This window comes from Oncorhynchus nerka, linkage group LG9a, assembly GCF_034236695.1.
Source record: "Oncorhynchus nerka isolate Pitt River linkage group LG9a, Oner_Uvic_2.0, whole genome shotgun sequence".
Taxonomy (NCBI): Eukaryota; Metazoa; Chordata; class Actinopteri; order Salmoniformes; family Salmonidae; genus Oncorhynchus; species Oncorhynchus nerka.
In genome coordinates, this window is record NC_088404.1 from 36,200,685 (window position 1) to 36,226,602 (window position 25,918).

The window sequence follows — 25,918 nt, forward strand, 5'->3', positions numbered from 1 at the left end:
TGGTATGGAGTGAGATGGACACAGCTCGCACCATAAATTGCTGCATAGAATGTATACAGTCCATCCAATTGTTGACACATTTTCATGTGAATATTCTAGAATCGGCATCTGATGATATGTGCATTTTCCCACCAGTGGCGTGTTTCCACAAAATTGACCAGTTGCGGATAATATCAGTGCATAATGACGTAGTGCACACAAAATTTACTTTTTCATGTACAGAATAAAAATTTAAAGTTCAATGTGTTTCCATCGCATTTTCAACTCTACCAAGCATGGATCATCATGTTACAATAATAAGACCCTCGATATTTATTGGAAAGGAGCACCAAGAGAACCTTGCACTTTCACAACCCTGTGAAGTTCATAATAACGTATTTTATCTTTAGCCTAATAAACTGTATGGTTCTCCGACTACGACTCCTGAAACATCAAAACAAATTTACTTTGATATAATGGTTATTATATCAATATTTGTGCATAATTAATTTCACCAACACAAAAATATCCCACCATGTTGAACAAACAAATTATCTGTCGGGAAATTGTACAGACATTTCCTGTTTCCATCACAGCTGTTATGATTTTTTTTATAAGGTAGGACTTTACCCATAAAAACTCATACAATACTTTAACAATAATTTAATGAGCAGAACCTGAGGATAATCTCTACCCTGTGATTAATTGAATAACCCAATGTATAATAATAACGCATTTTGTGTGCTAGTGAAAATAATCAAAGGAAAAATGTAATGGAATACTACTGTAGGCCTGCACACATACTAACAATCAAGACATTGGTTGGTCATATACATTACATCCCTGACTGTTGTATAACCTGAGAATGAAAATAGTTACAATATAAATAATTTAGAACCATGTTAGTGGATACTGGACATTCAGGGAGAGGAGCAGTCTTTATTGGTCAATGCACCTGGCTTCCACATTCACATTTATTACACATTAAGTACAAGGGAATGAACACCATTTACATTCTTTATTTTACAAAAGCAGGATGGATCTAGTAGTAGATACATTTTCAGGCCTGGGAATCGACCTGGGAAATGACTCCTCTCTTCAGCCTCTCTGGAACAGTGTCAGGCCCAATCACAGGAACTCTTTGAGGTCTCCTCTTTTCCCCATTGTTTTGAATGTGTCTTCATACTTTCTGTTCTGCCTCCCCATCCTGGCGTGTGACATCATAGGGGACAGATGGCCATGGGTCCAGAGTTCAAGATCCAGCCGAGCCAGCGGCCAACACCTTCCATGCTATTGCATTGTGCTGGCATCAGTCTGCATAACCATATGCTCCTTGTGCTTCCTGCAAGTGTGGCTCAGTGGACATGGAGACCACCGGTGACACTGCCAGACCTAAGTCCTAACTCTAGTGGAGCTCATCACTGGAGTGACGGGAAACCTTCTGCTCTTTGACTTCCAGAACTTCATCTGGCACCTGCTGCACCACTGGTTGTACATCACTTTCCATCCACCACAACTACTCAGCTCCCTTTGTTCTGGCTACACAATGCCTGGGAGGGTGGGAGCTGGTCACAGTGTGCTTTTGGACCACCCTGAATTCTGTCATCCTGAGATGCCACCTTCTCACCACATGTGTCTTTATGGTGCTCCATGTCTATGTGTCCGTGGAGGATCACTGCGGTTATGATTTTCCTTGGTCCACATCTCATCTGATACCTTTCAGTATTTATCGAGGGCCCAGCATGGATGATGTGCACCATCAGAAACTCAACAAGAACATTGCACCATACTTCAGCCACTGGGATAAAATATTTGGAACACATGCTGATTTTAGTTTCTCTTACTCTTACTCAGAGCCAGTGACGAATATATTCTTATGATGAAATTCTATGAAATTTAATTCAAACTAAATGATTATGAGAAATAGACCTCTTTAAAATGAAATTATATATTTGAGACCTGTAAATTAATTGGAGTGAATTCTGTTGGATGTTATGGTTAAAACTGTTTTATTATACAATGGAAAAACGTATATAAACTTTTCCATGTTCTTCATAATTAATACATGTATATAACATATATATTTATCCATGTCCCTTTATTCAACCTGCCAGTACACCCAAAGTATAATAAGTTTCTCGCACCCCAGATCGGGTCGAGACATAAAAATAAAAAGTACCATCCATTGCAATTCTCGCAACGTGATCTATGTGATTCGCTGCCAGTGCAGCTCATTTTACATAGGAGAGACATCAAGGGAGTTACACACTAGAATGGGTGAGCACCAAAGTGCCATTTGATGTGCTGACCCCAACAGCACAGTGACCCTCCATTTCAAATAGCGGGGACACTCACTTTGTGAGTTATTTTAGTTTGGAATTGAACAAGTCAGCAAAAACAAATGCGGTGGTGATGTTGACAAACACTGAAAGTCCAGAGAGACGTTCTGGATCCATTCCTTAGAGACTTTAGTCCCCAGAGATCTTAATCTAGGAAAGGACTATAGTATGCTTTTGTGAAGGGCCCCATCCCTTTTTGGACTTATTTGCACTTAATGTTTACACATGGAGGGAGCTTAGACTTCTGTATCTCATCACTGGGTGGAGACATTGACCATAGTACCCCACACCCTGAGTACCACCCTGTACCACTCCATCTCTCAATTAGCACCACCAGCTGAATAGAGTTTATCCCTAATGGTCTTCCTCATGCCCTATATCAGGAGTGGGCAACTCCAGTCCTCGAGGGCCTGATTGGTGACACACTTTTTCTCCATCCCTAACAAACACAGCTGATTAATCAAATTGCATTCTAAACTGAAGATCATGATTAACTGATTACTGGAGTCAGGTGTGTTAGCTGGAGCTGAGGCAAAACTGTGACACCAATCAGGCCCTTGAGGACTGGAATTGCCCACCCCTGCCCTATATTAACTTGTCCATTCCCTTTGTGTTTATTCTGAAGGCCGAAATGTCAATCTTTTCAACTTGCTTACTAAAACCTATAATTGTTTGTGGTGAACCATCTCCTAGACTCACTTTGGTTGAGCACCCACTCCTTTCCATTCTAGATCAGTCAGTCAATCACAATTTATTAATGTAAATCTGTAGGAGCAGTCAAAACCGTGCCTCTAGACCTGAATCCTGGCCCCTTGATTTCAATAATTGTCGCTGAGGCCGATTTTTTTTATCACTCAGCCAAAGATATTAACATATGTTCATCCAACGTCTGCCATGTTTTTGGATATAGTTATGACGTTATCGCTGCACCCTGTGCTTCCAGCGCTAGCAAAGATTACGGATATACTGACAAGATACTCGTCTCTCCTCCCAAACAATAGGAGTCGTTGTCCACAAAGAAGCACAGTGGGATGTCAAGCGTTCGCCTATTCCTCTCTTTGGATTGGTGGATACATATAATTACTTTAATACATTTCTGAATATTCGATGAGGATTTTTGACATTTGGGTACAGGACTTCTGGTTCTCTCTGAAACATGGATAAATTGTTCTGTCTCTGACAAAGACATTGAAGTAAATTATTATAATTTATTTGTGACTGATTACAAAAAACGGGAGCAGTGGCCATAATGTAAAATCTAATTTCATGGTGTCCCAATCTTTAAATATTTTTGTTCCCAATAAATGCGATAACCTGGGGCCTGTTGCACAAAAGTAGAATTAAGACATCCGGGATAAATGACTCAGCTGAGCTCAATGAAGCCAAAACATGTGCGTCCAGGCTTAATTGGTTGCACAAAGACCAAGCCAGGATGAGCAGACACGGATTCATTAAGCCAGGTGAAACCAATCCTGATAGGTGCGCGCTCACGGCTCACTCAAATAGACCCCGCCACAGATCACAGATTAACTGATTTACCATGGCAACTAGAGCCGCGTACTTTTCCCCGTCGGAAGCACAAATCCTCATGGAGGCATACCAGGAGGTAAAAGATATAATTAAGAAGGAAGGCAACACCGCCACAGTGATAAAGCAAAGAGAAAAAGCGTGGCAAAGTATTGCAGACCGCCTGAATGCGTAAGTAGTGCACAATTACACACTCACCGCTCCGCTGAAACATCACAATTACAATTCAAATATTTAATTCACATCTCCAAAAATGCAGTTGTACTGTAATTATGAAACGGTTAAATTTTTAATTGAAATGCACTGCAGATATGAGTGAAATTGTGTAAAGTAACTCCATCACACTGTATAAAGCTATGATACATTTTTTGATATTTTTACTGAAAACAAGACAAAAATACCAAGTAATTTTTTGCAGTGTGACTCCATTAAATGTGTGTGTGTGTGTGTGTGTGTGTGTAGATTAAACATGAACGGGCCAAAACGGACATGGCAGCAGGTCAAAATCAAATACAAGAACATTCTGCAGAATGGTATGGTCCCTGACTAATATTTAACAAAGCACAAGCATATATTGTACCCAGAAGGTGCCTGCTCACACATTGTCTGTACTGTTTTAGCAGTGAAAAAGAATACCCACAGACAAGGCACGGGTGGTGGGTCACCAAAGGCTGACCTTACCCCAGCAGAGGACATGGCCTTGGAGCTAAATAAAGGCAGGCCCGTCTTAGAGGGGATCCCTGGGGGGAAAGAGACGAGCATAGGTTCCTCCCAAGATGCCACCCGCTTCATTCAAGGTATGTCCTTCCATCTCTACATGGGATACAACCACATTCATATTGAATCAATTTGGACTGTCTGACTTTGGTTTACCTATTGCCTTGCAGTGCCTGGCAGCACTGTGTTCCTGTTAGAGCCACCAGCACAAGCACCAGACGATGCTGATCCAGTGAGTACTCCATCAAAGGCATACTGTAGGCCTGGCATGTCTTGTCTACTAGCTTCAATATGAATCCGATTAAATGTGATAGGGTGAAGGCCCCAGTGCAGCAGCAACAGCACATGATGGAGACGATGATGAGGAGGAGACCATCTCTCTGGATTCCAGAAGGCATGAGGTATCATGTTAAGACTGTGAAAGTACTATTTACTCTACAATGGTGAGGAGTCCTCATCAAAATCAAAAAATCTAATTTCTTTTACAGGACCCAGATGCTATACAGTGGGAAAACCAGCCTGGCAACATAGTGCGTATTAATAAAAGGACACCACATCCTGCCAAATTCCAGCTGCGCTAATTGTATTGTGTTCACAGAGCTCACAAGCTATCAGAAAGTTGTATGGCAACCACCTCCGGCGCCAAATAGAACTGGCAGACATAGACATTCAGTACAAGAAGAAAAAGATGGAAAATCTTGCACTGGAGTCCGAAATAAAAAAGAGGACAATTAGGAAACTGGACCTTGAAATAAAAAAACTTGAGAGGGAGGTGAGATATGCCTTCAATGTACACTGTATGCTAACTGTAACACAAATGTATTAATCATTATTTTTCTTTCCTCCCCAGCTCCAAGAAGATGACACAGCTCAAAATAAAAATTAGGTATATTCTCGTAAAGTCAAGTGAGCCATGACATATGAGCTCTTATTGTGAGCACACAGGACGGTGGCATCTTTCTAAGGTTTTTTTTATTTTCCCAGCAATCAGTACAACCAAGTCATCGTTATAAGGCATCGCCCTCTTTTGCCCACCCCCCCAGCACCAGGTGTGGCCACTAGCCTATATGAAGGCCCAAAATTGTGTGTTCCTTTCTGCTCTGACAATGGCATGCCCATTCGTGCGAGATGTGGTGGATGAAGAAGCACTTGTGCTGAGGAGAGCCTTCAGGCGAGAAAGGGTCTTCAGGGACCGGTTGGACCCACTGGCCTTCCCTGATGACCATCTATATGAAAGATACAGGTTTTCTGCAGATGGCATCAGGTATCTATGCAGACTACTGGGTCCCAGGATTAAGCACCGCACTGCACGGAGCCATGCACTGAGTGTGGAGCAAATGGTTTGTGTGGCCTTGCGCTTTTTTGCTAGTGGAGCCTTCCTGTACTCAGTGGGGGATGCTGAACAAGGCCACAATTTGCCGCACAATAAGGAGTGTGTGTCTGGCTATCAAAGCATTAGCAGATGTCTTCATCTCCTTCCCTGGCCACAGAAGACTCTGTGACATCAAAGAGGAGTTCTATAGGATTGCAGGTAAGAGGATCTACAAATTACAGGACAACTGTTAACACATAGTAGGATACTCATTACTTTGTGTGACAGGTTTCCCCAATGTCATTGGTGCAGTGGACTGCACACACATAAGGATAAAAGCCCCCTCAGGTGCCCATGAGGCCGATTTTGTGAATAGGAAATCCTTTCACAGCATTAATGTTCAGGTGAACATAACTTTTTGATATTGTCCATTGACGAACACTCTGCATTGCCAGTGATGTGCATTGATTGGTGTAATATTCCTCATCTTATGATTTCAGATGGTCTGCAATGCTGACTGTGTGATCAGCAATGTTGTGGCAAAATGGCCTGGCTCAGTCCATGACTCCAGAATCTTTCGGGCCTCTGAAATCTATCAGTGCCTATCACAAGGTAAGCCACACAACCCCTATTTATAACCATCATGGCTGTGTCAAGAATATCACTGTGTTTATGAGGTAGTAATGATGAGATTTTGTGTTGACAGGTGAATTCTCTGGTGTGTTGCTGGGAGACAGGGGTATGGCTGCCAGCCTTTTCTCCTGACACCTTTCACAGACCCCCAGGAAGCACAGCAGGCCTACAACCATGCCCATGCCAGGACCAGGGCCAGAGTTGAAATGACCTTTGGCCTCCTGAAGGCACGCTTTCACTGCCTTCACAAATTAAGGGTCAGCCCTGTTAGGGCATGTGATATTACTGTGGCTTGTGCTGTCCTCCACAATGTGGCCTGCCTGAGGAAGGAGAGGGCCCCCAGAGTGCCACCAGCCATGGACTGGGACAATCCGGCAATCTTCCCTGATGACGACAGTGGTCGGCTGCTGAGGGACCAATATGTGTTGAATTATTTTAGTTAGTATGTGTGCTTTCAATTTTGGTTAAATATGTCCTGCGGTGGCAGAGGAATTTTGTTTTTTTGGGTTCGTTTTTGACGAATTTGGCCTCTTATGATGTTTGTGCGGTATACTGTGTGTAATACAAGGCTGCAGGGAGGCTACTGCATCCATTCATTTCTGTTCAGTTGATGTGTATGGATTTGTCCTGCATTTATTTTAGTGTGCAGACATGCAGGGTGTGTTATATACAGACCTTTGAATGTGTATGTATCATTTTGTATAATATGCTTGGATTCTGTGCTTTCCATCTTGTAGAGTCACTGTGACTTCAGTTTCGAAAGGAGCTGATGGTTTACCTGCTTTGTTTTGTCCTTATTCAATAAAGGAACATAATGTTACACATTGTGTTTTTATATTCATATGGAATGTGTATTTGTTTATATGACAGAGTACTAGGGCCACACTGAAGAAAAAGGATAAAGTCATAAATTTATGAGGCTGGTTCTTTCTGCAGAAAAGCTACATTGTTTTTACAGTTTTGATACTTATGACAATGTGATACTTAATATTCTGGCACATCAGCATGTCTTTGTTTATGAAACCATACTGAAGTACAATTTCACGAAATGCCCCACATCTGTCATTTTAACAACTGTCCTCCTTTAAAACAACTGGTTACAATATTATGACTTGTGTTTTTTCCCCTCTGTGGCCCTAATATTCTATCATTTTATATATAGCCTTATAGTCTATGGGAAACTGTAAATTATCTAATGATAGCAACATCTAAAAATCATTTTTTATCCAAAATCATTGAAATTAATGATCACAAACGTTTAAATAATAACAGTGGGTCTAGTTATATGTGATAACAATGTATAGTGAGCAGTGAAATAACTATTGGTTTCCATTTGTGGTGACTGCTGACTGACATTAGGGATGAGATTAAATAGATCCTGGAATTTAGCCTGGTCTGGAGCAGGCTAGCTCCACAGAATAAATCTCCATGGTAATTTATACCATAACATATCCTCCTGCCCCCTATCCATCTTTAGTGCAACCGGATTACGGATCAATTGAGCCAGGATCACCAAGATATCCTGGCTTAATCCCTTATCCTAGTTTTGTGCAACAGGCCCCTGGTTGTCGATGTGTCAATAAACCAGAATACACATTGTTGTTACTGGGATTTACCGTCCCCCCTGTTACCATGGTGGATGCTATTAATGCTATATCGGAGTGTTTAACACATTTGCTGTACTCGGAGTTGGTCATTTTATGGGATTTGAATCTGGACTGGCTATCCCGGCCTCAGATTAATTTAAAAGTATATGCATTGATTTTAATCAGACTCAATTGATCTCAAAACCACACGGCTAAATGTGAAAAACCCTGTTGACTCCTGATTTAATTCTTACTAATAACCCCTGTAAATATTTGTATAATGGATCATTTGCATATGATCTCAGTGATCATTGTCCCATAGTATGTATTAGAGATACGAAACAGCAAGTTTTCTCCTCAAGGGTTTTTACATGGCATGTTCTTACTCTGATTTAGCCACTGTCTCCAGTATTCCTGACCCTGAGTTAGCTCTAGAATATGCATCCTCCATATTTATTCCTCTGGCAGATAAACATGCCCCTTTTAAACTATTCAGAGGAAAAGTCTAAGTTAAAATGCGTAGTTAAATAAAGGTTAAATAATAAAATAAAATATATATATATATATTCAGTGTCAAAGATAGCTCAGAAAACTAAGTGTTAGATCTATCTGAGCTCATTCAGATGAGAAATCAGATCAGGGCCAAAGGAAGGAAAACAGACTCTGTAGTGGACTGGCAGTCTTTCAGGCAATAGAGAAACAGATGTACTATCTAGATTAAGAAAGCAAAATCCAGTTACTTTTAAAGCTCCATCTCTGTTGGAAAACAAGGGCCTCCCAAGTGGCACAGCGGTCTAAGGCACTGCATCACAGTGCTAGAGGCATCACTACTATGAAATAACACAGATGGAATCATGTAGTAACCAAAAAAAGTGTTAAATCAAAATATATTTGAGATTTCTATTTCTTCAAAGTAGCCACCCCCTTTGCCTTGATGACAGCTTTGCACACTCTTGGCATTCTCTCAGCCAGCTTCACCTGGAATGCTGTTCCAACAGTCTTGAAGGAGTTCCAACATATGCTGAGCACTTGTTGGCTGCTTTTCCTTCGCTCTGCGGTCCAACTCATCCAAAACCATCTCAATTGGGTTGAGGTCGAGTGATTGTGGAGGCCAGGTCATCTGATGCAGCAGTCCATCACTCTCTTTATTGGTAAAATAGCCCTTACACAGCCTGGAGGTGTGTTGGGTCATTGTCCCGTTGAAATATAAATGATAGTCCCACGAAGCGCAAACCAGATGGGATGGCATACCGCTGCAGAATGCTGTGGTAGCCATGCTGGTTAAGTGTGCCTTGAATTCTAAATAAATCACAGACAGTGTCACCAGCAAAGCACCCCCACACCTCCTCCATGCTTAATGGTGGGAACCACACATGTGGAGATCATCCGTTCACTGTCACAATCATTGGAAGCATACTAGGACCAACGTGCAGTGTTGGGTTCCACATCTTTTTATTTAAAGTAAGTGAACCATAAAACAATAACGACTAACCGAAACAACAATGGAGTGCTAACATGCAACTACACATACAGTGCACACACACACACACACACACACACACACACACACACACACACACACACACACACACACACACACACACACACACACACACACACACACACACACACACATGTATATACAGTGGGGAGAACAAGTATTTGATACAATGCCGATATTGCCGGTTTCCTACTTACAAAGCATGTAGAGGTCTGTAATTTTTTATCATAGGTACACTTCAACTGTGAGAGACGGAATCTAAAACAAAAATCCAGAAAATCACATTGTATGATTTTTAAGTAATTAATTAGCATTTTATTGCATGACATAAGTATTTGATACATTAGAAAAGCAGAACTTAATATTTGGTACCAAAACCTTTGTTTGCAATTACAGAGATCATACGTTTCCTGTAGTTCTTGACCAGGTTTGCACACACTGCAGCAGGGATTTTGGCCCACTCCTCCATACAGACATTCTCCAGACCCTTCAGGTTTCGGGGCTGTTGCTGGGCAATACGGACTTTCAGCTCCCTCCAAAGATTTTCTATTGGGTTCAGGTCTGGAGACTGGCTAGGCCACTCCAGAACCTTGAGATGCTTCTTACGGAGCAACTCTTTAGTTGCCCTGGCTGTGTGTTTCGGGTCGTTTTCATGCTGGAAGACCCAGCCACGATTATATTTCACGCACCGTTGTATTGTTTCTATACTGGTGTTTTTTTGTGATTTAAATACCTTGTCCACGCATCTCAACTCTCCTGCGCCTGACTCATTTTCATCAGTTACCCAAAGCCTTGACAGAAACACACCCCTCAAATGAAGTCAGCAGGAGCAGGTGCCCCTGCAGTAGGTGTCGAGGAGCGAGTCCAGCAGTATGCTACTATGCTCCAGCATCTCGGCAGCACCATGGATCGCGTGCTACAAACCATGGAGTGCTGGAAGAGAAGAGGAGTTCCTCCAGCATCTCCACCAGCACCACCAGTTTCACCTACACTCACCCCTCCTTCACCTGGTCCCAGTGGGATTCGGCTCGCCCTCCCGAGGGAGTATGATGGAACGGCGGCGGGATGTCAGGGGTTCTTGCTCCAGCTGGAGCTCTACCTGGCAACCGTCCACCCGGCTCCCTCGGGCCGTGAGAGCGTGGCTGCCCTCGTCTCCTGCCTCTCAGGGAAGGCCCTGGAGTGGGCCAACGCCATATGGGGGGAAGAAGAAGCGGTGTTGGACAACTTCAGGGATTTCACCCGCTGCTTCCAGGCAGTCTTTGACCATCCGCCTGAGGGTAGAGCGGCAGGTGAACGTCTCGTACACCTGAGGCAGGGGACGAGGAGCGCACAGGAGTTCACGTTGGACTTCCGGACTCTGGCCGCCGGCGCAGGAGGGAACGATAGAGCCCTGATCAATCACTACCGGTCCAGTTTGCGCGAGGACATCTGTCGGGAGTTGGCCTGCAGGAACACCACTCTCACATTCAACCAGCTGGTGGACCTGTCCATCCGGCTGGATGACCTGCTTGCTACCCGCGGACGTCCAGATCAGGGTCTGTTGATTCTGTCCCCCAGCACCACCGCTCCAACGCCCATGGAGTTGGAAGGTGCTGCACTTAGGGCGACTGGAGGAGGGGCCGTTCCTTGCACCATCTGTGGCCGCAGAGGGCACACTGCCGGTCGGTGCTGGGGAGGTTCCTCTGGGAGTCGAGGCAGCAGGCAGGGCACTCATGTGTCACCCCAGGTGAGTCTGCACCAGGCTCACCCAGAGCCCCCTGTTGCTCACATGAGTTTTTCCCGCATTCCCAGCATAAGGTGCTCGTAGATTCAGGCGCAGCTGGGAATTTTATTGACAGATCATTTGCCCATAGTTTAGGGATCCCCATTATTCCTGTGGATATGTCCTTCCCTGTGCACGCCCTAGATAGTCGACCATTAGGGTCAGGGCTAATTAGGGAGGCCATCGCTCGACTGGGCATGGTTACGCAGGAGGGTCGCAAGGAGAGAATCAGTCTATTCCTTATTGATTCTCCTGCGTTTCCAAAGGTGCTGGGCCTACCCTGGTTGGCCTGTCATGACCCCACTATTTCGTGGCAACGGGGGGTTCTCACGGGCTGGTCACGAAAGTGCTCGGGGAGGTGTTTAGGGGTTTCAGTCAGTGCTACTACGGTGGAAAGTCCAGACCAGGTCTCCACCGTGCACATCCCCTCTGAATATGCCGATTTGGCTCTCGCCTTATGTCAATAGAAGGCGACTCAATTACCACCCCATCGACGGGGGGAGTGTGCGATAAATCTCCTGGTAGACGCAGCACTTCCCAGGAGTCACGTGTATCCCCTGTCGCAAGAGGAGATGGCGGCTATGGAAACATATGTCTCCGAATCTCTGGGGCAGGGGTACATTCGGCCTTCCACTTCACCTGCCTCCTCAAGTTTCTTTTTTGTGAAGAAGAAGGATGAAGGTCTGTGCCCGTGTATTGACTATTGAGACATCAACCAAATCACTGTGAGGTACAGTTACCCGCTGCCTCTCATAGCCAGTGATATCGAGTCAATGCACGGGACGCGCTTCTTCACAAATTTGGATCTCAGGAGTGCTTACAACCTGGTGCTTATCCGGGAGGGGACGAGTGGAAGATGGCATTTAGTACTACCTCAGGGCACTATGAGTACCCCGTCATGCCGTACGGGTTGATCAATGCTCTTCCAGGCCTTTGTAGATGAGATTGTCCAGGACCTGCACGGGCAGGGTGTATTGGTGTATATCGAAGACATTCTGATATACTCCGCTACACGTGCCGAGCATGTGTCCCTGGTATGCAGGGTGCTTGGTCAACTGTTGGAGCATGACCTGTACGTCAAGGCTGAGAAATGCCTGTTTTTGCAACAGTCTCCTTCCTAGGGTACCGCATTTCCACTTCAGGGGTGGAGATGGAGAGTGACCACATTACAGCCGTGCGTAATTGGCCGACTCCCACCACGGTAAAGGAAGTGCAGGGTTTTCCAACTACTACCGGAGGTTTATCCAGGTAACGGTTCCCATTACCTCACTGCTGAAGGGGGGACCAGTTCGTTTGCAGTGGTCAGCTGAGGCAGACAGGGCTTTTGGTCAGCTGAGGGCTCTGTTTACCTCGGCTCTCGTGCTGGCTCATCCGGATCCCTCTTTAGCGTTCATAGTGGAGGTGGACGTGTCCGAAGCTGGGATAGGAGCCGTGCTCTCTCAGTGCTCGGGTACACCACCAAAGCTACGCCCCTGTGCCTTCTTTTCGAAGAAGCTCAGCCAGTCTGAGCAAAACTATGACGTGGGGGACTGGGAGTTGTTGGCTGTTGTCAAGGCTTTGAAGGCGTGGAGACATTGGCTTGAGGGGGCTAAACACCCTTTTCTCATCTGGACGGACCAGTACATCCGGGCGGCAAGGAGACTGAACCCTCGCCAGGCAAGGTGGGCCATGTTCTTTACCCGTTTTGTTTTCACCATGTCCTACAGACCGGGTTCCCAGAACGCGAAGGCAGACGCACTGTCCCGGATGTATGACACAGAGGAGTGGTCCATGGATCCCACTCCCATACTCCCAGCCTCTTGCCTGGTGGCACCGGTAGTGTGGGAGCTGGACACGGACATCGAGCGGGCGTTACGTACAGAGCCCACTCCCCCCCAGTGTCCAGCTGGGCATCTGTACGTTCCATTTGATGTCCACGACCGTTTGATCTATTGGGCCCACATGTCACCCTCTTCTGGTCATCCGCGCATCGGTCGGACATTGTGCTGCCTTAGTGGGAAGTACTGGTGGTCCAGCTTGGCTAAGGACGTGAGGGTTTATGTTTCCTCCTGCTTGGTGTGCGCCCAGTGCAAGGCCCCTAGGCACCTGCCCGGAGGGAAGTTACAACCCTTACCCATTCCGCAACGGCCGTGGTCGCTCCTGTCGGTGGACTTCCTGATGAATCTACCTCCCTCACAGGGTAACACCACGATCCTGGTTGTTGTGGATCGGTTTTCTAAATCCTGCTGTCTCCTCCCTTTGCCTGGTCTCCCTACGGCCCTACAGACTGCGGAGGTCTTGTTTACTCACGTTTTCCGGCACTACGGGGTGCCTGAGGATATAGTGTCTGATTGGAGTCCCCAGTTCCCGTTGAGGGCATTCATGGAACGTCTGGGGGTCTCGGTCAGCCTTACCTCAGGTTTTCACCCCGAGAGTAACGGGCAGGTGGAGAGAGTAAACCAGGATGTGGGTAGGTTTCTGCGGTCTTACTGCCAGGATGGGCCGGGGGAGTGGGCGGCGTTCATATCCTGGCCAAAGATGGCCCAGAACTCGCTCCGCCACTCCTCTACCAACATCTCCCCTTTCCAGTGCGTACTGAGGTACCAGCCGGTTCTGGCGCCGTGGCATCAGAGCCAGATCGAGGCTCATGCGGTAGACGACTGGTTTAGGCGCTCGGAGGAGACGTGGGACGCCGCTCATGTGTACCTTCAGCAAGCCGTGAGGTGTCAGAAGGCCAGTGCAAACCGCCACCGCAGTGAGGCCCCGGTGTTCACCGGATCTGGTTCTTGACCCGAAACCTGCCCCTCCGCCTGCCCTGCCGGATGCTGGGTCCGCGGTTTGTGAGGCCATTCAATGTCCTGAGGTAAGTGAACAAGGTTTGTTACACTTTACAGCTTCCCCCAGATTACCGTATTAACTCCTCGTTCCATGTGTCTCTCCTCAGGCCGGTGGTAGCTGGTCCACTCCAGGAGTCTGAGCTGCGGGAGGTTCTTTTTTTTTATCCACTAGGGCTGATGTGCTTGATCCATTTTTGCTGCAGTTCTCTGCTCCCCTGATTGCTGAATCATTAACCCATATTTTTTATCCTGACGATTATATCTGGAACTATCCCCAAGGTTTGGAAGGTGGCCCATGTATTCCCCCTTCACAAAGGTGGTGACCCTTGTGACCTAAATAATTATAGCCCTGTTTCTAAACTTTTTCTCCAAGGTAAAATATTAGAATCCTTGATTAAATCTCAGCTAAAATGTTTCTTATCTTTGAAATGTATTCTAAATGTACATCAGTCGAATTTTAGACCAGGTCATAGCACTCTCTGCTGCATCCCTAGTTATAAATGATGTGCTTAACTGTATGGTTAAAAGGCAACATTGTGCTGCCCTCTTTATTGACCTGTCAAAAGCTTTTGATGCTGTTGATCACTCACTGCAAATTCTGAGGCTTTCCTATTGGCCTAGACCAGGCTGCATGTAACTGGTTAACCGCTACGGGATCATTGTGTCCCCCGTGGGGCGGTTGAGCTAACATAGGCTATTGTTATTAGCATGAGGTTGTAAGTAACAAGAACATTTCCCATAGACATATCTGATAGACATATCTGATATGGGCAGAAAGCTTAAATTCTTGTTAATCTAACTGCACTGTCCAATTTACAGTAGCTATTTCAGTGAAAGAATACCATGCTATTGTTTGAGGAAAGTGCATAGTTATGATCTTCAAAATGTATCAATAAACCAAATTGGCACATTTGGGCAGACTTAAATACAACATTTTGAACAGAACTACAATGGTTCATTGGATCAGTCTAAAACTTTGCACATATACTGCTGCCATCTAGTGGACGACAAAATCTAAATTGTACAAACCTGGAATAATACATTATGGCCTTTCGCTTGCATTTCAAAGATGATGGAACAACAACAAAAAAAACGTTTTTTTTTTGTATTATCTTTTACCAGATCTAATGTGTTATATCTCCTACATTAATTTAACATTTCCACAAACTTCAAAGTGTTTTCTTTCAAATGGTATCAAGAATATGCATATCCTTGCTTCAGGTCCTGAGCTACAGGTAGTTTGATTTGGGTATGTCATTTTAGGCGACATAAAAAAAGGGGGTTAGATCCTTTTAATCGGTGTTATTATACACACGGCAAGGATGACCAGCTCATCGGGTCACATGACATACAGCTGGTTTATGTGAAGCTAGGACTCCGGTGTGTGGGAGAGAGAATCCACTCCAGTCAGGCATGGATTGTAAACGCAGGAGGACATAGCCAGTTAGTTCACAAATACGTTTTTACTGTAATAGAGAATCCCTATTTTAAACATGGGTCAGTGTGGTATTACCTCATCAAAGACAGTGCTGGTCTTTCTGAACCTCATTTTTTGGGTAAGTTAAAACGACATCTTGTGTCGTTCGCGAATGCGCAAATTCTCATCCACAACATTATACGCAGCAACCTGCTACTTACTACCATTCAATGCAACCTAGGCCATGTGGCTGTTTGTCTATTTTTATCTTCAATATACTGTTTGGGCCTTTGGGTTACTACATAGTGCAATGTTCTTGCAGTCATGTTGCTATCCCTTTTACATGTAACTAACGTTAGCTAGCTGAACATTTCCTTTTGTTCTCTGTCTTTCTTTGTCTGGTTGCTTTGGCTACTGCGGCTAGAATCAGGGAGTTTCATGCTGGGCTTCTGTGCCCCCTTTGTCCCAGCCAATGTATTTATCTTTTTAAATGCCCATTCCCATCAAATGAAACGGTAGCCTAATAGCCATACTGTAAGTGGGTCCTCAACATAAAGTGTTTTGTTGGCAGCTCTTTTTCTAAACTTCCATATGTTAGGATATAAAGGGAAAGAGGGACACCTAGTCAATTGTACAACTGAATGCCTTCAACTAAAGGCTTGAGAGATCAATTAACACAATGGTCTTTGCCAGTCAGTAAGAAATCAAATAATTCCAATTTGAAGGATTGAGGTATTATAATGCCAATGGGATGGTTGTAAAGTTGTATGCTTTTGTGTCAGACAAACATGTCTTTTGGCTCATCCTTAGCCCATAGCATGCTCAAGATTGGCCTCTGAGGCCACACTGATTTGAACCTTTTTTTTGTTTTATAATATGTTTTTTTTTTGTGTGATTTTTAATACTCTCTCCCCCCATAATACAGGCAGCAGCAGGGATTTTGTGCTATGTTGGAGCCTACGTGTTCATCACCTATGATGACTACGACCACTTCTTTGAGGATGTGTACACCCTTATCCCTGCTGTGACCATAATTGCAGTTGGAGGCCTCCTTTTCATCATTGGTCTTATTGGATGCTGTGCCACAATACGAGAAAGCCGCTGTGGCCTTATAACGGTAAGTGCAGGGCTCTACGCTGATGTTTTTTACAGGGAGCACGTGTGCGCATAAGTTGAAAAATGTAGGCTCACACAAAGAAATTTAGGAGCACAATGAAACATATTTGAGGTAACGGCGTTTTCTTTGTAGTAATGGTACAAGCGTGACTGTCATGAATCTGCGCTCAATGTATTCCCCATGGCACTCGGGCTTCGGTGCAGTGAAGTAATCATTGCAAAAAATATTTGGGTGCATATGCAAGTAAAATGGTTGCGCTTTAGAGCCCTGCAGTGAATGTTGCCTTATCCCCTACTACTACAACATTCAAACTGGTCTCAGAACTTCCTCAGTAATCCTGTTGGCCAGAAGACTGGCCAGCAGAGAGCTTTTGTATCATGTTTTTAAAAATAATTGTATTTCACCTTTTATGTTGGATAATCCTTCATTACAGTGTTGATTTAAATGTGTGACTTATTTCCCATCTTATAGTGGGTTAACTGCCTTGTTCAGGGAGAGAATGACAGATTTTTACCTTGTCAGCTCGAGGATTTGATCCAGCAACCTTTTGGTTAACCACTAGGCTACCTGCTGCCCCAAATAAATGCTGGAGATCTTAAAATGTTCCTGTCTGCCTTAGGGACTCTTTTATTTTCAGGAGTTTCTTACGTTTAATTCTTTCTCTTTTCACCACAGTTTGTCATCATTCTCCTGCTGGTGTTTGTGACGGAAGTGGCTGTGGTGGTTCTTGGTTATATTTACAGATCGAAGGTGTGTAAGTCAAGTACATATTGATCAAGGTTACATTTGTGAAAATCAGATTTTGTTCAGGATACCAATTATCTGGAAATGTTCCAATGTGAAACTTTTTTTGTTTAACAATATTAAAAATGTTCTAGTAGGAAATATATCTTTTATATTTAGTCTTCCCATGAATGGAGAAAGTGTTATCTTAAGTGGTGATTCACTATAGTAGCCTAGTATTCATCAGAAATGCATTAATGAGGTTATGTAAGATTGTCCCGTTAAGCCCAGTAACCTGTTTGTTTACAGGTTGAAGATGAGGTCAATCACTCCATCCAGAAGGTGTACAATGAGTACAATGGCACCAATGCAGATGCCTCAAGCCGTGCCATTGACTACGTGCAAAGACAGGTGATAGAATGTAAACTTGGGCAATTCATGTTTTGTGTAACAGTTAAGTTATTTAAAGCTGTATTGAAATGATCTAGTATTGACCATCACCATTTGTCATGCCTGCAGCTCCATTGTTGTGGAATTCACACTTACTCAGACTGGATGAACACACGCTGGTTTAATGAGTTTCAAAACAACAGTGTACCAGTGAGCTGCTGCAAACCTAATGTCAGCAACTGTACAGGCTCTCTAGCCCGTCCTGGAGACCTCTATCCAGAGGTAAGAGATTGTCCAAAACATACCTATGCTTTGCTCTCATGCATAACATTCACATTGATTCTCTTACACAATGTATTGTTTGTGTGTTTCCAGGGATGTGAAGCCCTTGTTGTGAAGAAACTAAAGGAGATAATGATGTACGTCATCTGGGCTGCACTGACGTTCGCTGCAATTCAGGTACAGAACCAATTCCATCAGCCCTCTTTCGTTCAACTAATGGATGTGTTGTTCCATCATGTGACCCCCCCTGCACATCCCTATGGTATGACTCATGAAGTGATTCATTATAGAGGCTGAGTGGGCCTGGGTATGCCATTATTATGTCAACCCCCAGCCACACTCCACCAGAGCCTCAAGGAACAGGGCCTAGAGGGGACTGTTTCGTGGGGACAGGGAAAATGCATCTAGGAATTTCTGGAAAAGGGGAAATGGCATGGCCACAAGGACATCTCAAACTAGGCTAAATGGAGCCTAAAGGAAACATTGTCCCCTGCCAATTTGCATTGACTTAATATATTAGTTTACTTTGATTTGTTATAATGTTCATAATCAGATTCTGGAGGCAGTGGGAAATTGAGTGGATTAAGACGGCATGTCATTTGTTGGATTTACCCCTTTTCATTCCGTTCATTTGACTACAATGAGGGGGCTGCTTTTAAATGGCTGTCATTCATTATTTCAGTAAAAATCTATCAAATGTATTTTCTGAAGCCCTTTTTACATCAGTAGTTGTCCCAAAGTGCAATACAGATACCCAGCTTAACCCCAGGACAGCAAATGGTTCTAGTCTACATTTAAATAGCAGTTTATCAATGTACTGTAGTTGCATCCTTTTATAATATCACCTCTGCATTTCATCAACATTAGATTTTATATTATTTTATGGGCTAATGAGTGTGTGGATGTGAATTTTCTGGTTTGCAGTAATCCTAGAAGCTTTTCACCCAGAGGCTTCCCTGTTTGCTGCTGATGTAGTAGCTTTGTGTCCTTGCTCAGCCTTTCCTGGGAGAGTAGTTGTCCTAGTGCCCAGGTCAGAGGCTGACAGGTGACATCCTCAGGAACAGATGGATGGAAGACATGGATGACACTACACTTCAACCCCTGGTGTTTTCCTTTCCTAGGTATTTGGGATGCTGAGTGCCTGTGTGGTGCTGTGCCGTAGGAGCCGTGACCCTGCCTACGAGCTTCTCATGACAGGGGGAACCTACGCATAAGGAACACACACCTAGGTTGGTGGCTTTGTCAGTGGGGGATGGTTCACTGGCTTGCCCAAGCTCTGGTCTCTGCTGTAAGTTGAAAAGCTCCTCACATGGTGGCTCATACTCTACAATGGTGATGGGTTAAGTGGTGAAAAAACTGTTTATTTACATGCTATGTAAGTTGGTATTTTGTTATTTTTTTCAAAAAGCCACAAGCCAAATTCTTAAATGGAGATTAAACAAAGTTTTTTTGTTATTTGTTGCTCTGTGATATGTGACAAATGATATTTGTTGCGCTTAAGTTTTACCTGTGTACCTCAAACAACAAGGATGAGGCCCCTGTGAATGATAAACCTACTGTATGGAATATGTGGACTGAATACTTTACTCATATCAGTTTGCAATATGTGTTTGGTTTTGGAATATTTTATAAATATTTGCATTTATCAAGTAGCTGAGTTGAACATTTCCTGTGTGTGAGGTTGCCTTGTGCTACTGCTTTGTTTGGCCCAGATCTCACCCTTCACCAGCACCATTCTGTTTCTGATGAGAAGCAGTTGAACTATAGACGGTATACAAGTCAATGGCACTGCGTCGGCCCACCTGGAATGGGCAGTAACCAAAGTGCAGTCAATTAACTGTTTTGCTTCGCAAGAATGTGGTCATTTGATTAATCCACATGCACTGTTACTAAAATGTTCTGTTGTACTTTCTGTGTGGCGTTGAGCACACTCGTGGTATGTAGGCCTAGTTATAAAATTAAATTAAGAAATGTAGTCATGTAGAGTAAAATAAACCAGAGATGGGGGTACTTTAACAAGGAAATAAACTGTATTCCAGCCAGAAGATTTTGTAGTTTCATTTATTTCTATATTTCACAAAAATATGCTCACTTTTCTCAGCACACAACCAAGACTGTAGCCATCAAATCAAATTTATTTATATAGCCCTTCGTACATCAGCTGATATCTCAAAGTGCTGTACAGAAACCCAGCCTAAAACCCCAAACAGCAAACAATGCAGGTGTAAAAGCACCTGGCTCTCTTGTGTGGACATTAGAGCTGTATGGTTTTCTCCAGACAAAGCACCCTGATGTTCATACACTAATTGTCTGAGAGCTGTTGTCATTGGCAGAACCAGTGAGTCACATCCTAAACCACTTTTGTGGAAATATCTTTCCCAGGGGGAGGGAGAGCTGGCTTTAAGTGATTCATGTAGCCATGCTTTTGGTTAAGCACAGAGTCCGATGATTGGGCATGTCTTAATCTTGTTATTGGGACAAGCCTTGTCATTAGATCGTTAAATTGGGTATCAGGGTGCCATAGGCCGGTTCTACCTTGTCTGTATTAAAGCTACAAATGTGTAGCTACTTGCAAAGTTTCTTTCTTATGCGTCAGCTAACAGTTACACAGTAATTGTATTTGTACATTGGGACTTTGAGTCAGGCTCTTAGTGACCAGATGCCTTTGAACTGCTCCCAAGTGGCGCAGTGGTCTAAGGCACTGCATCTCAGTGCAAGAGACTCCACTACAGTCCCTGGTTCAAATCCAGGCTGTATCACATCCAGCCGTGATTGGGAGTTCCTTAGGGTGGTGCACAATTGGCCCCGCGTCGTCCGGGGTAGGCCGCCATTGTAAATAAGTATTTGTTTAAAAAAATGTTTTAAATAGTTTGATCAGTCTGTACTGTAATGTGATTTGTCTTGAGTCACAAATGGACAGCTGCTTGTGGGGTTTCCAAATAAGTATTGGATTTACTTGCAATGAAGCCTGTAAAGTTTTAAATCAAAGGAATTTTGTATTTGTATTACTGAAAACAGAGTCAAACAGCCTGGCTGACCTATGCGAAGAAAACTGACAACCTGATTTGCTAGTCCACTTTATGCAACATAGGTGGTAAAATATTTCTTATGTAAACACTTTCAAAGCTAGAGTCCTTCATAAATACATTTACAACTGTCAGTCGAATAGTATTCTCAAGGAAAGAGGGATTTGAAGTATCACCCTAAATTCATCTAAGCCATTGTATTTTCCTTCCAATTCTAGCATGTGGACAGTATATCCCACTTAATTGCTCAAACACACAAGTAATATTCAATACTAAAGAATATAAATAGCTCTGTGACTACAGTGTGCGAGTGCACTTTGCAGCTGTCCTCGCTACAGTATGATTCCTAAACAACACAAGGGTTGTTCCTCGAATAGAGTACATTTTGTGTAGTCTAATGTGGTCAACTATTCATTTCACATTCTGCCATAAAAGCACATGTTCCACTTCACAAATAATAACATATTGTAAGTGCCCATGAAGTGTCATTAAGTAACTGGGTTGACCGTAATAGGGTTGAGGTTTTCATCTTAAAGCTGCAATATGTAACTTTTTTTAGGGACCTGACCAGATTCTCAAAGAAATGTGAGCTATAGATCTGTCATTCTTTATTGAAAGCAAGTCTAAGAAACAGTAGATATGTTCTATGTGTGCTGTTCTATGCTTCCCAATCTTACATTTTGTTTTTGCATTTATTTACTTTCGTTTTTGTATACCAGCTTCAAACAGCTGAAAATACAAATGTTTGATTATGGAAAATATATTTCATATCAGTTTAGATGGTACAACGATTCTTTACACTATACTTGCTTGTTTTGTCACAAATACTGAAATTGGGCTAACTGAATTAGAATTTGAGCAACCAGGAATTGGCAGAGCCATTTCTGCATAGTGCATCTTTAAATCAGCCATAAATCCCATTGTGACATGTGGAATTGAAGCTTGTTGTGTGCAGCAATGAGGGGCAATTGAAGCTTCCAAAACATTTTTAATTATTAAAACATTCCTAATTATTAAAACATTCCTAGCCTATCTAGGGGTAACGGGGTTGATGTATTATGCTTGACATGCTCAGTTTTTACCAGAAAATGGCAAAAAATAGAAACTGCTCACCTGCTTTTACACTATGTTTTGACTATTGTAAACTCAGCAAAAAAAGAAACTCCTTTTTCAGGACCCTGTCTTTCAAAGATAATTCGTAAAAATCCAAATAACTTCACAGATCTTCATTCTAAAGGGTTTAAACACTATTTCCAATGCGTGTTCAATGAACCATAAACAATTAATGAACATGCACCTGAGGAACAGTCATTAAGACACTAACAGATTACTAACGGTAGGCAATTAATTAAAGTCACAGTTATGAAAACTGCAGACGTGGCCAGGGTAATAAATTCCATTGTCCGTACTGTGAGACGCCTAAAATAGCGCTACAGGGAGACCGGATGGACAGCTGATCGTCCTCGCAGTGGCAGACCATGTGTAACAACACCTGCACAGGATCGGTACGTCTGAACGTCACACCTGCGGGACAGGTACAGGATGGCGGCAACAACTGCCCGAGTTACACCAGGAATGCACATTCCCTCCATCAGTACTCAGACTGTCTGCAATAGGCTGAGAGAGGCTGGACTGAGGTCTTGTAGGTCTGTTGTAAGGCATGTCCTCAACAGACATCACAGGCAACAATGTCACCTATGGGCACAAACCCATCGTTGCTGGACCAGACAGGACTGGCAAAAAGTGCTCTTCACTGACGAGTCGCAGTTTTGTCTCACCAGGGGTGATGGTCGGATTTGCGTTTATCGTCGAAGGAATGAGCGTTACACCGAGGCCTGTACTCTGGAGCGGGATCGATTTGGAGGTGGAGGGTCCGTCATGGTCTGGGGTGGTGTGTCACAGCATCATCGGACTGAGCTTGTCATTGCAGGCAATCTCAACATTGTGTGTTACAGGGAAGACATCCTCCCTCGTGGTACCCTTCCTGCAGGCTCATCCCAGCATGACAATGCCACCAGCCATATTGCTTGTTCTGTGTGATTTCCTGCAAGACAGGAATGTCAGTGTTCTGCCATGGCCAGCGAAGAGCCCGGATCTCAATCCCATTGAGCACGTCTGGGACCTGTTGGATCGGAAATATCTGGGAACTTGCAGGTGCCTTGGTGGAAGAATGTGGCAAGAACTGGCAAATCCGGTGCAGTGCATGAGGAGGATATGCACTGCAGTACTTAATGCAGCTGGTGGCCACACCAGATACAGACTGTTACTTTTGATTTTGACCCCCCCTTTGTTCAGGGACACATTATTCAATTGAAATATCTGTGGAACTTGTTCAATTTATGTGTCAGTTGTTTAATTTTGTTATGTTCATACAAATATTTACATGTTAAGTTTGCTGAAAATAAACGCAGTTGACAGTGAGAGGATGTTTCTTTTTTTGCTGAGTTTATGTTCAATGTTTCTTTTGAAAAAATATTTTAAAAGGCAATAGTTTCATGGTCCATTTTAAATGAGAGCTCAGTTCATGTAACAGGGTTGACCTTAAAATCAGGGACAAATCACATTAAATAAATAATCATCTTCAGAAATGACTGTCAAAGCAACAAAATAACTAGGTCTTTAACAATGATGGTGAAATTGTGGGGTTAAGTGGGTTAAAACCTCAGATGTAAAGTCCACTGTTTAGGGGACCTGCATGGTTCTGGTACCAGTTTCAAATGTCATTTTAGCTTATAAATGCATGTGGCCACTGTAGATCGAAATGGCTTGCATTGAGCGGTAGCCCTGATTCTCACGGACACAGGAGTATATCTTTTAATGTCTGTGTCGAGTAAACTCCAACTGTGGAGTAGGATGTGAAATCTGACACCACTTGAAGCTGGGAGGACCCTCCTACCATTTCATTTGATCTTCCGACTGTCCAACTCCTGGCTGAACCCTATGTAACAGACACTGACTAATGGGGCTTTAAAGACAACTGGGAACTCAAAGAAGAAGAAAAAAGGTCAAATCATGACGTCTGTGATCTTCAGGTCGGAAAGTCTGAGCTCTAGAAAGATGCTTGAGTTTCCGACTTGGAATTCCGAGTGTTCAAAACTATTTTTCCCAGTTGGAGCTTGTTTTTTTTCCAGAGTTCCCAGTTGTATTGAACTTACTAAAGTCAGATATTTCTGAGCAAAAGCACATGCCGGCAATCCTTACATCTGTAGCAAAGGCAGTACAGTAGACGGGCTAAGGCTGCTTCTCCAATAGAAATCCCTGATCACACTTGTAGGTGATGTCATGTTGACGTTGGCTAGCTAAGCTCATGCGTAGAAACATATCATCGGGTCTAACTGGCGTCTCATGCCGAACTGCGCATGTGTAGGCCATCAACTCAAATGCACTCCTTCAATATAAAGTATTTTTTGACGAAAATGAAAACGTATCAGTTGGTCACTTTCACGAGGTTCAACTACTTAAGACATTGGCTCGAATCTAGGTTGTGCCTTTAGATTTCGAGAAAATTAACAACTAAGGAAGAATATTCAATCAAACCCCTAAACCCGGCCTGGTCTGTTTCACAAGCGTTCCTGGAAGACTCACAATGTTGCTCCTCTGGGTTTAGAAACTGTGTCGGTAGAGCATCAGGAGAGAGTGGTTTTGTCACTCTAGCACAGGGTTGGGCAACTTTGATGGGGGTGGGGGCCACAAAAAATCTGAACTCATGAGGGGCCGCAAAACATTTTAGTGACCCCCCTCTTGACAGCGGAGAGACCATTTTTTTGTTGTTGTTGCAATTCTGCACATTTTACCATGGGCCGTAGAGAAAATGTTGCCATTTTAAGGCACGTTTGCTGCAAGAGGCAGAGAAGAAAAAGTGCAGTTTTTAATATGATATCTGTTTGAGAGTGACTGACAAAAACAATGTGGGAGCCCCGGTCGGTAATTTGACCATGATTAGGGCTACTACAGGTTTAGATAGCTAGCTGCTAAACTAATTTACCAATCTAAAAATGTTTAGCTGACATGGGCTAATTGAGTGACTACATTGCAGAATAATAGTGAATACATCAAAACTATGAAATAACACACATGGAATCATGTAGTAACCAAAAAACTGTTAACAAATCAAGATATATTTTAGATTCTTCAAAGCAGCCACCCTTTGCCTTGATGACAGCTTTGAACACTCTTGGCATTCTCTAAACAGTTTCACCTGGAATGCTTTTCCAATAGTCTTGAAGGAGTTCCAACATATGCTGAGCACTTGTTTGCTGCTTTTCCTTCACTCTGCGGGCCAACTCATCCCAAACCATCTCAAATGGGTTGAGGTCGGGTGATTGTGGAGGCCATGTCATCTGATGCAGCACTCCATCACTCTCCTTCTTGGTCAAATAGTCCTTGAACAGCCTGGAGGTGTGTTGGGTCATTGTCCTGTTGAAAAATAAATTATAGTCCCACTAAGCGCAAATCAGATGGGATGGCGTATCGCTGCAGAATACTATGGTAGCCATGCTGGTTAAGTGTGCCTTGAATTCTTAATAAATCACACACAGTGTCACCAGCAAAGATCCCCCACACCATCACACCACCTCCTCCATGCTTCATGGTGGGAACCACACATGCGGAGATCATCCGTTCACTCACTCTGTGTCTCACAAAGACATGGCGGTTGGAACCAAAAATCTCAAATTTGGACTCATCAGACAGTAGGACAGATTTCCACCGGTCTAATGTCCATTGCTCGTGTTCCTTGGCCCAAGCAAGTCTCTTCTTCTTATTGGTGTCCTTTAGTAGTGGTTTCTTTGC

The 25,918-nt window shown here is 43.6% G+C and overlaps 3 protein-coding genes across 5 annotated transcripts; all 3 read left to right on the forward strand.

Moving 5' to 3' along the window:
- Window positions 1-1,015: 1,015 nt before the first annotated feature.
- Window positions 1,016-1,859, forward strand: ch25hl1.2 (cholesterol 25-hydroxylase like 1, tandem duplicate 2). Its single transcript, XM_065022152.1, is given in 4 exon segments — window positions 1,016-1,226; window positions 1,229-1,383; window positions 1,385-1,485; window positions 1,487-1,859. Coding segments are annotated over 4 exon segments (840 nt in total).
- Window positions 1,860-3,634: 1,775 nt separating this feature from the next.
- On the forward strand, window positions 3,635-7,005 carry LOC135573386 (uncharacterized). Of its 3 annotated transcripts, none has more exons than XM_065022548.1 (10): window positions 3,635-4,378; window positions 4,466-4,642; window positions 4,733-4,794; window positions 4,877-4,963; window positions 5,051-5,092; window positions 5,161-5,334; window positions 5,413-6,093; window positions 6,163-6,278; window positions 6,375-6,486; window positions 6,581-7,005. In XM_065022548.1, exons 1-7 carry the CDS (start codon window positions 4,315-4,317, stop codon window positions 5,446-5,448), a joined length of 642 nt encoding a protein of 213 aa, XP_064878620.1. In that variant the 5' UTR covers window positions 3,635-4,314; the 3' UTR covers window positions 5,449-6,093; window positions 6,163-6,278; window positions 6,375-6,486; window positions 6,581-7,005. The 3 variants fall into 3 exon arrangements, with proteins under 3 accessions (XP_064878620.1, XP_064878618.1, XP_064878619.1); XM_065022546.1 differs by having other exon boundaries at window positions 5,413-5,448; window positions 5,547-6,278; XM_065022547.1 differs by lacking the exon at window positions 6,163-6,278.
- An 8,505-nt stretch (window positions 7,006-15,510) lies between these two features.
- On the forward strand, window positions 15,511-20,146 carry LOC115134748 (tetraspanin-3). Its single transcript, XM_029668943.2, has 7 exons — window positions 15,511-15,728; window positions 16,515-16,706; window positions 17,382-17,456; window positions 17,739-17,840; window positions 17,949-18,101; window positions 18,195-18,278; window positions 19,223-20,146. Exons 1-7 carry the CDS (start codon window positions 15,666-15,668, stop codon window positions 19,313-19,315), a joined length of 762 nt encoding a protein of 253 aa, XP_029524803.1. The 5' UTR covers window positions 15,511-15,665; the 3' UTR covers window positions 19,316-20,146.
- The last annotated feature ends 5,772 nt before the right edge of the window (window positions 20,147-25,918 follow it).

What these genes read in the sequence shown, in the direction of transcription:
- LOC135573386 (XM_065022548.1), top strand. Translation starts at nt 4,315, where the DNA reads ATGAACGGGCCAAAACGGACATGGCAGCAGGTCAAAATCAAATACAAG. An exon ending in TGGATTCCAGAAGGCATGAG is followed by an intron (nt 4,964 to 5,050) that starts GTATCATGTTAA and finishes TTTCTTTTACAG; the next exon opens with GACCCAGATGCTATACAGTG. An exon ending in AAAACCAGCCTGGCAACATA is followed by an intron (nt 5,093 to 5,160) that starts GTGCGTATTAAT and finishes TTGTGTTCACAG; the next exon opens with AGCTCACAAGCTATCAGAAA.
- LOC115134748 (XM_029668943.2), top strand. Translation starts at nt 15,666, where the DNA reads ATGGGTCAGTGTGGTATTACCTCATCAAAGACAGTGCTGGTCTTTCTG. An exon ending in GCCGCTGTGGCCTTATAACG is followed by an intron (nt 16,707 to 17,381) that starts GTAAGTGCAGGG and finishes TTTTCACCACAG; the next exon opens with TTTGTCATCATTCTCCTGCT. An exon ending in GTTATATTTACAGATCGAAG is followed by an intron (nt 17,457 to 17,738) that starts GTGTGTAAGTCA and finishes GTTTGTTTACAG; the next exon opens with GTTGAAGATGAGGTCAATCA.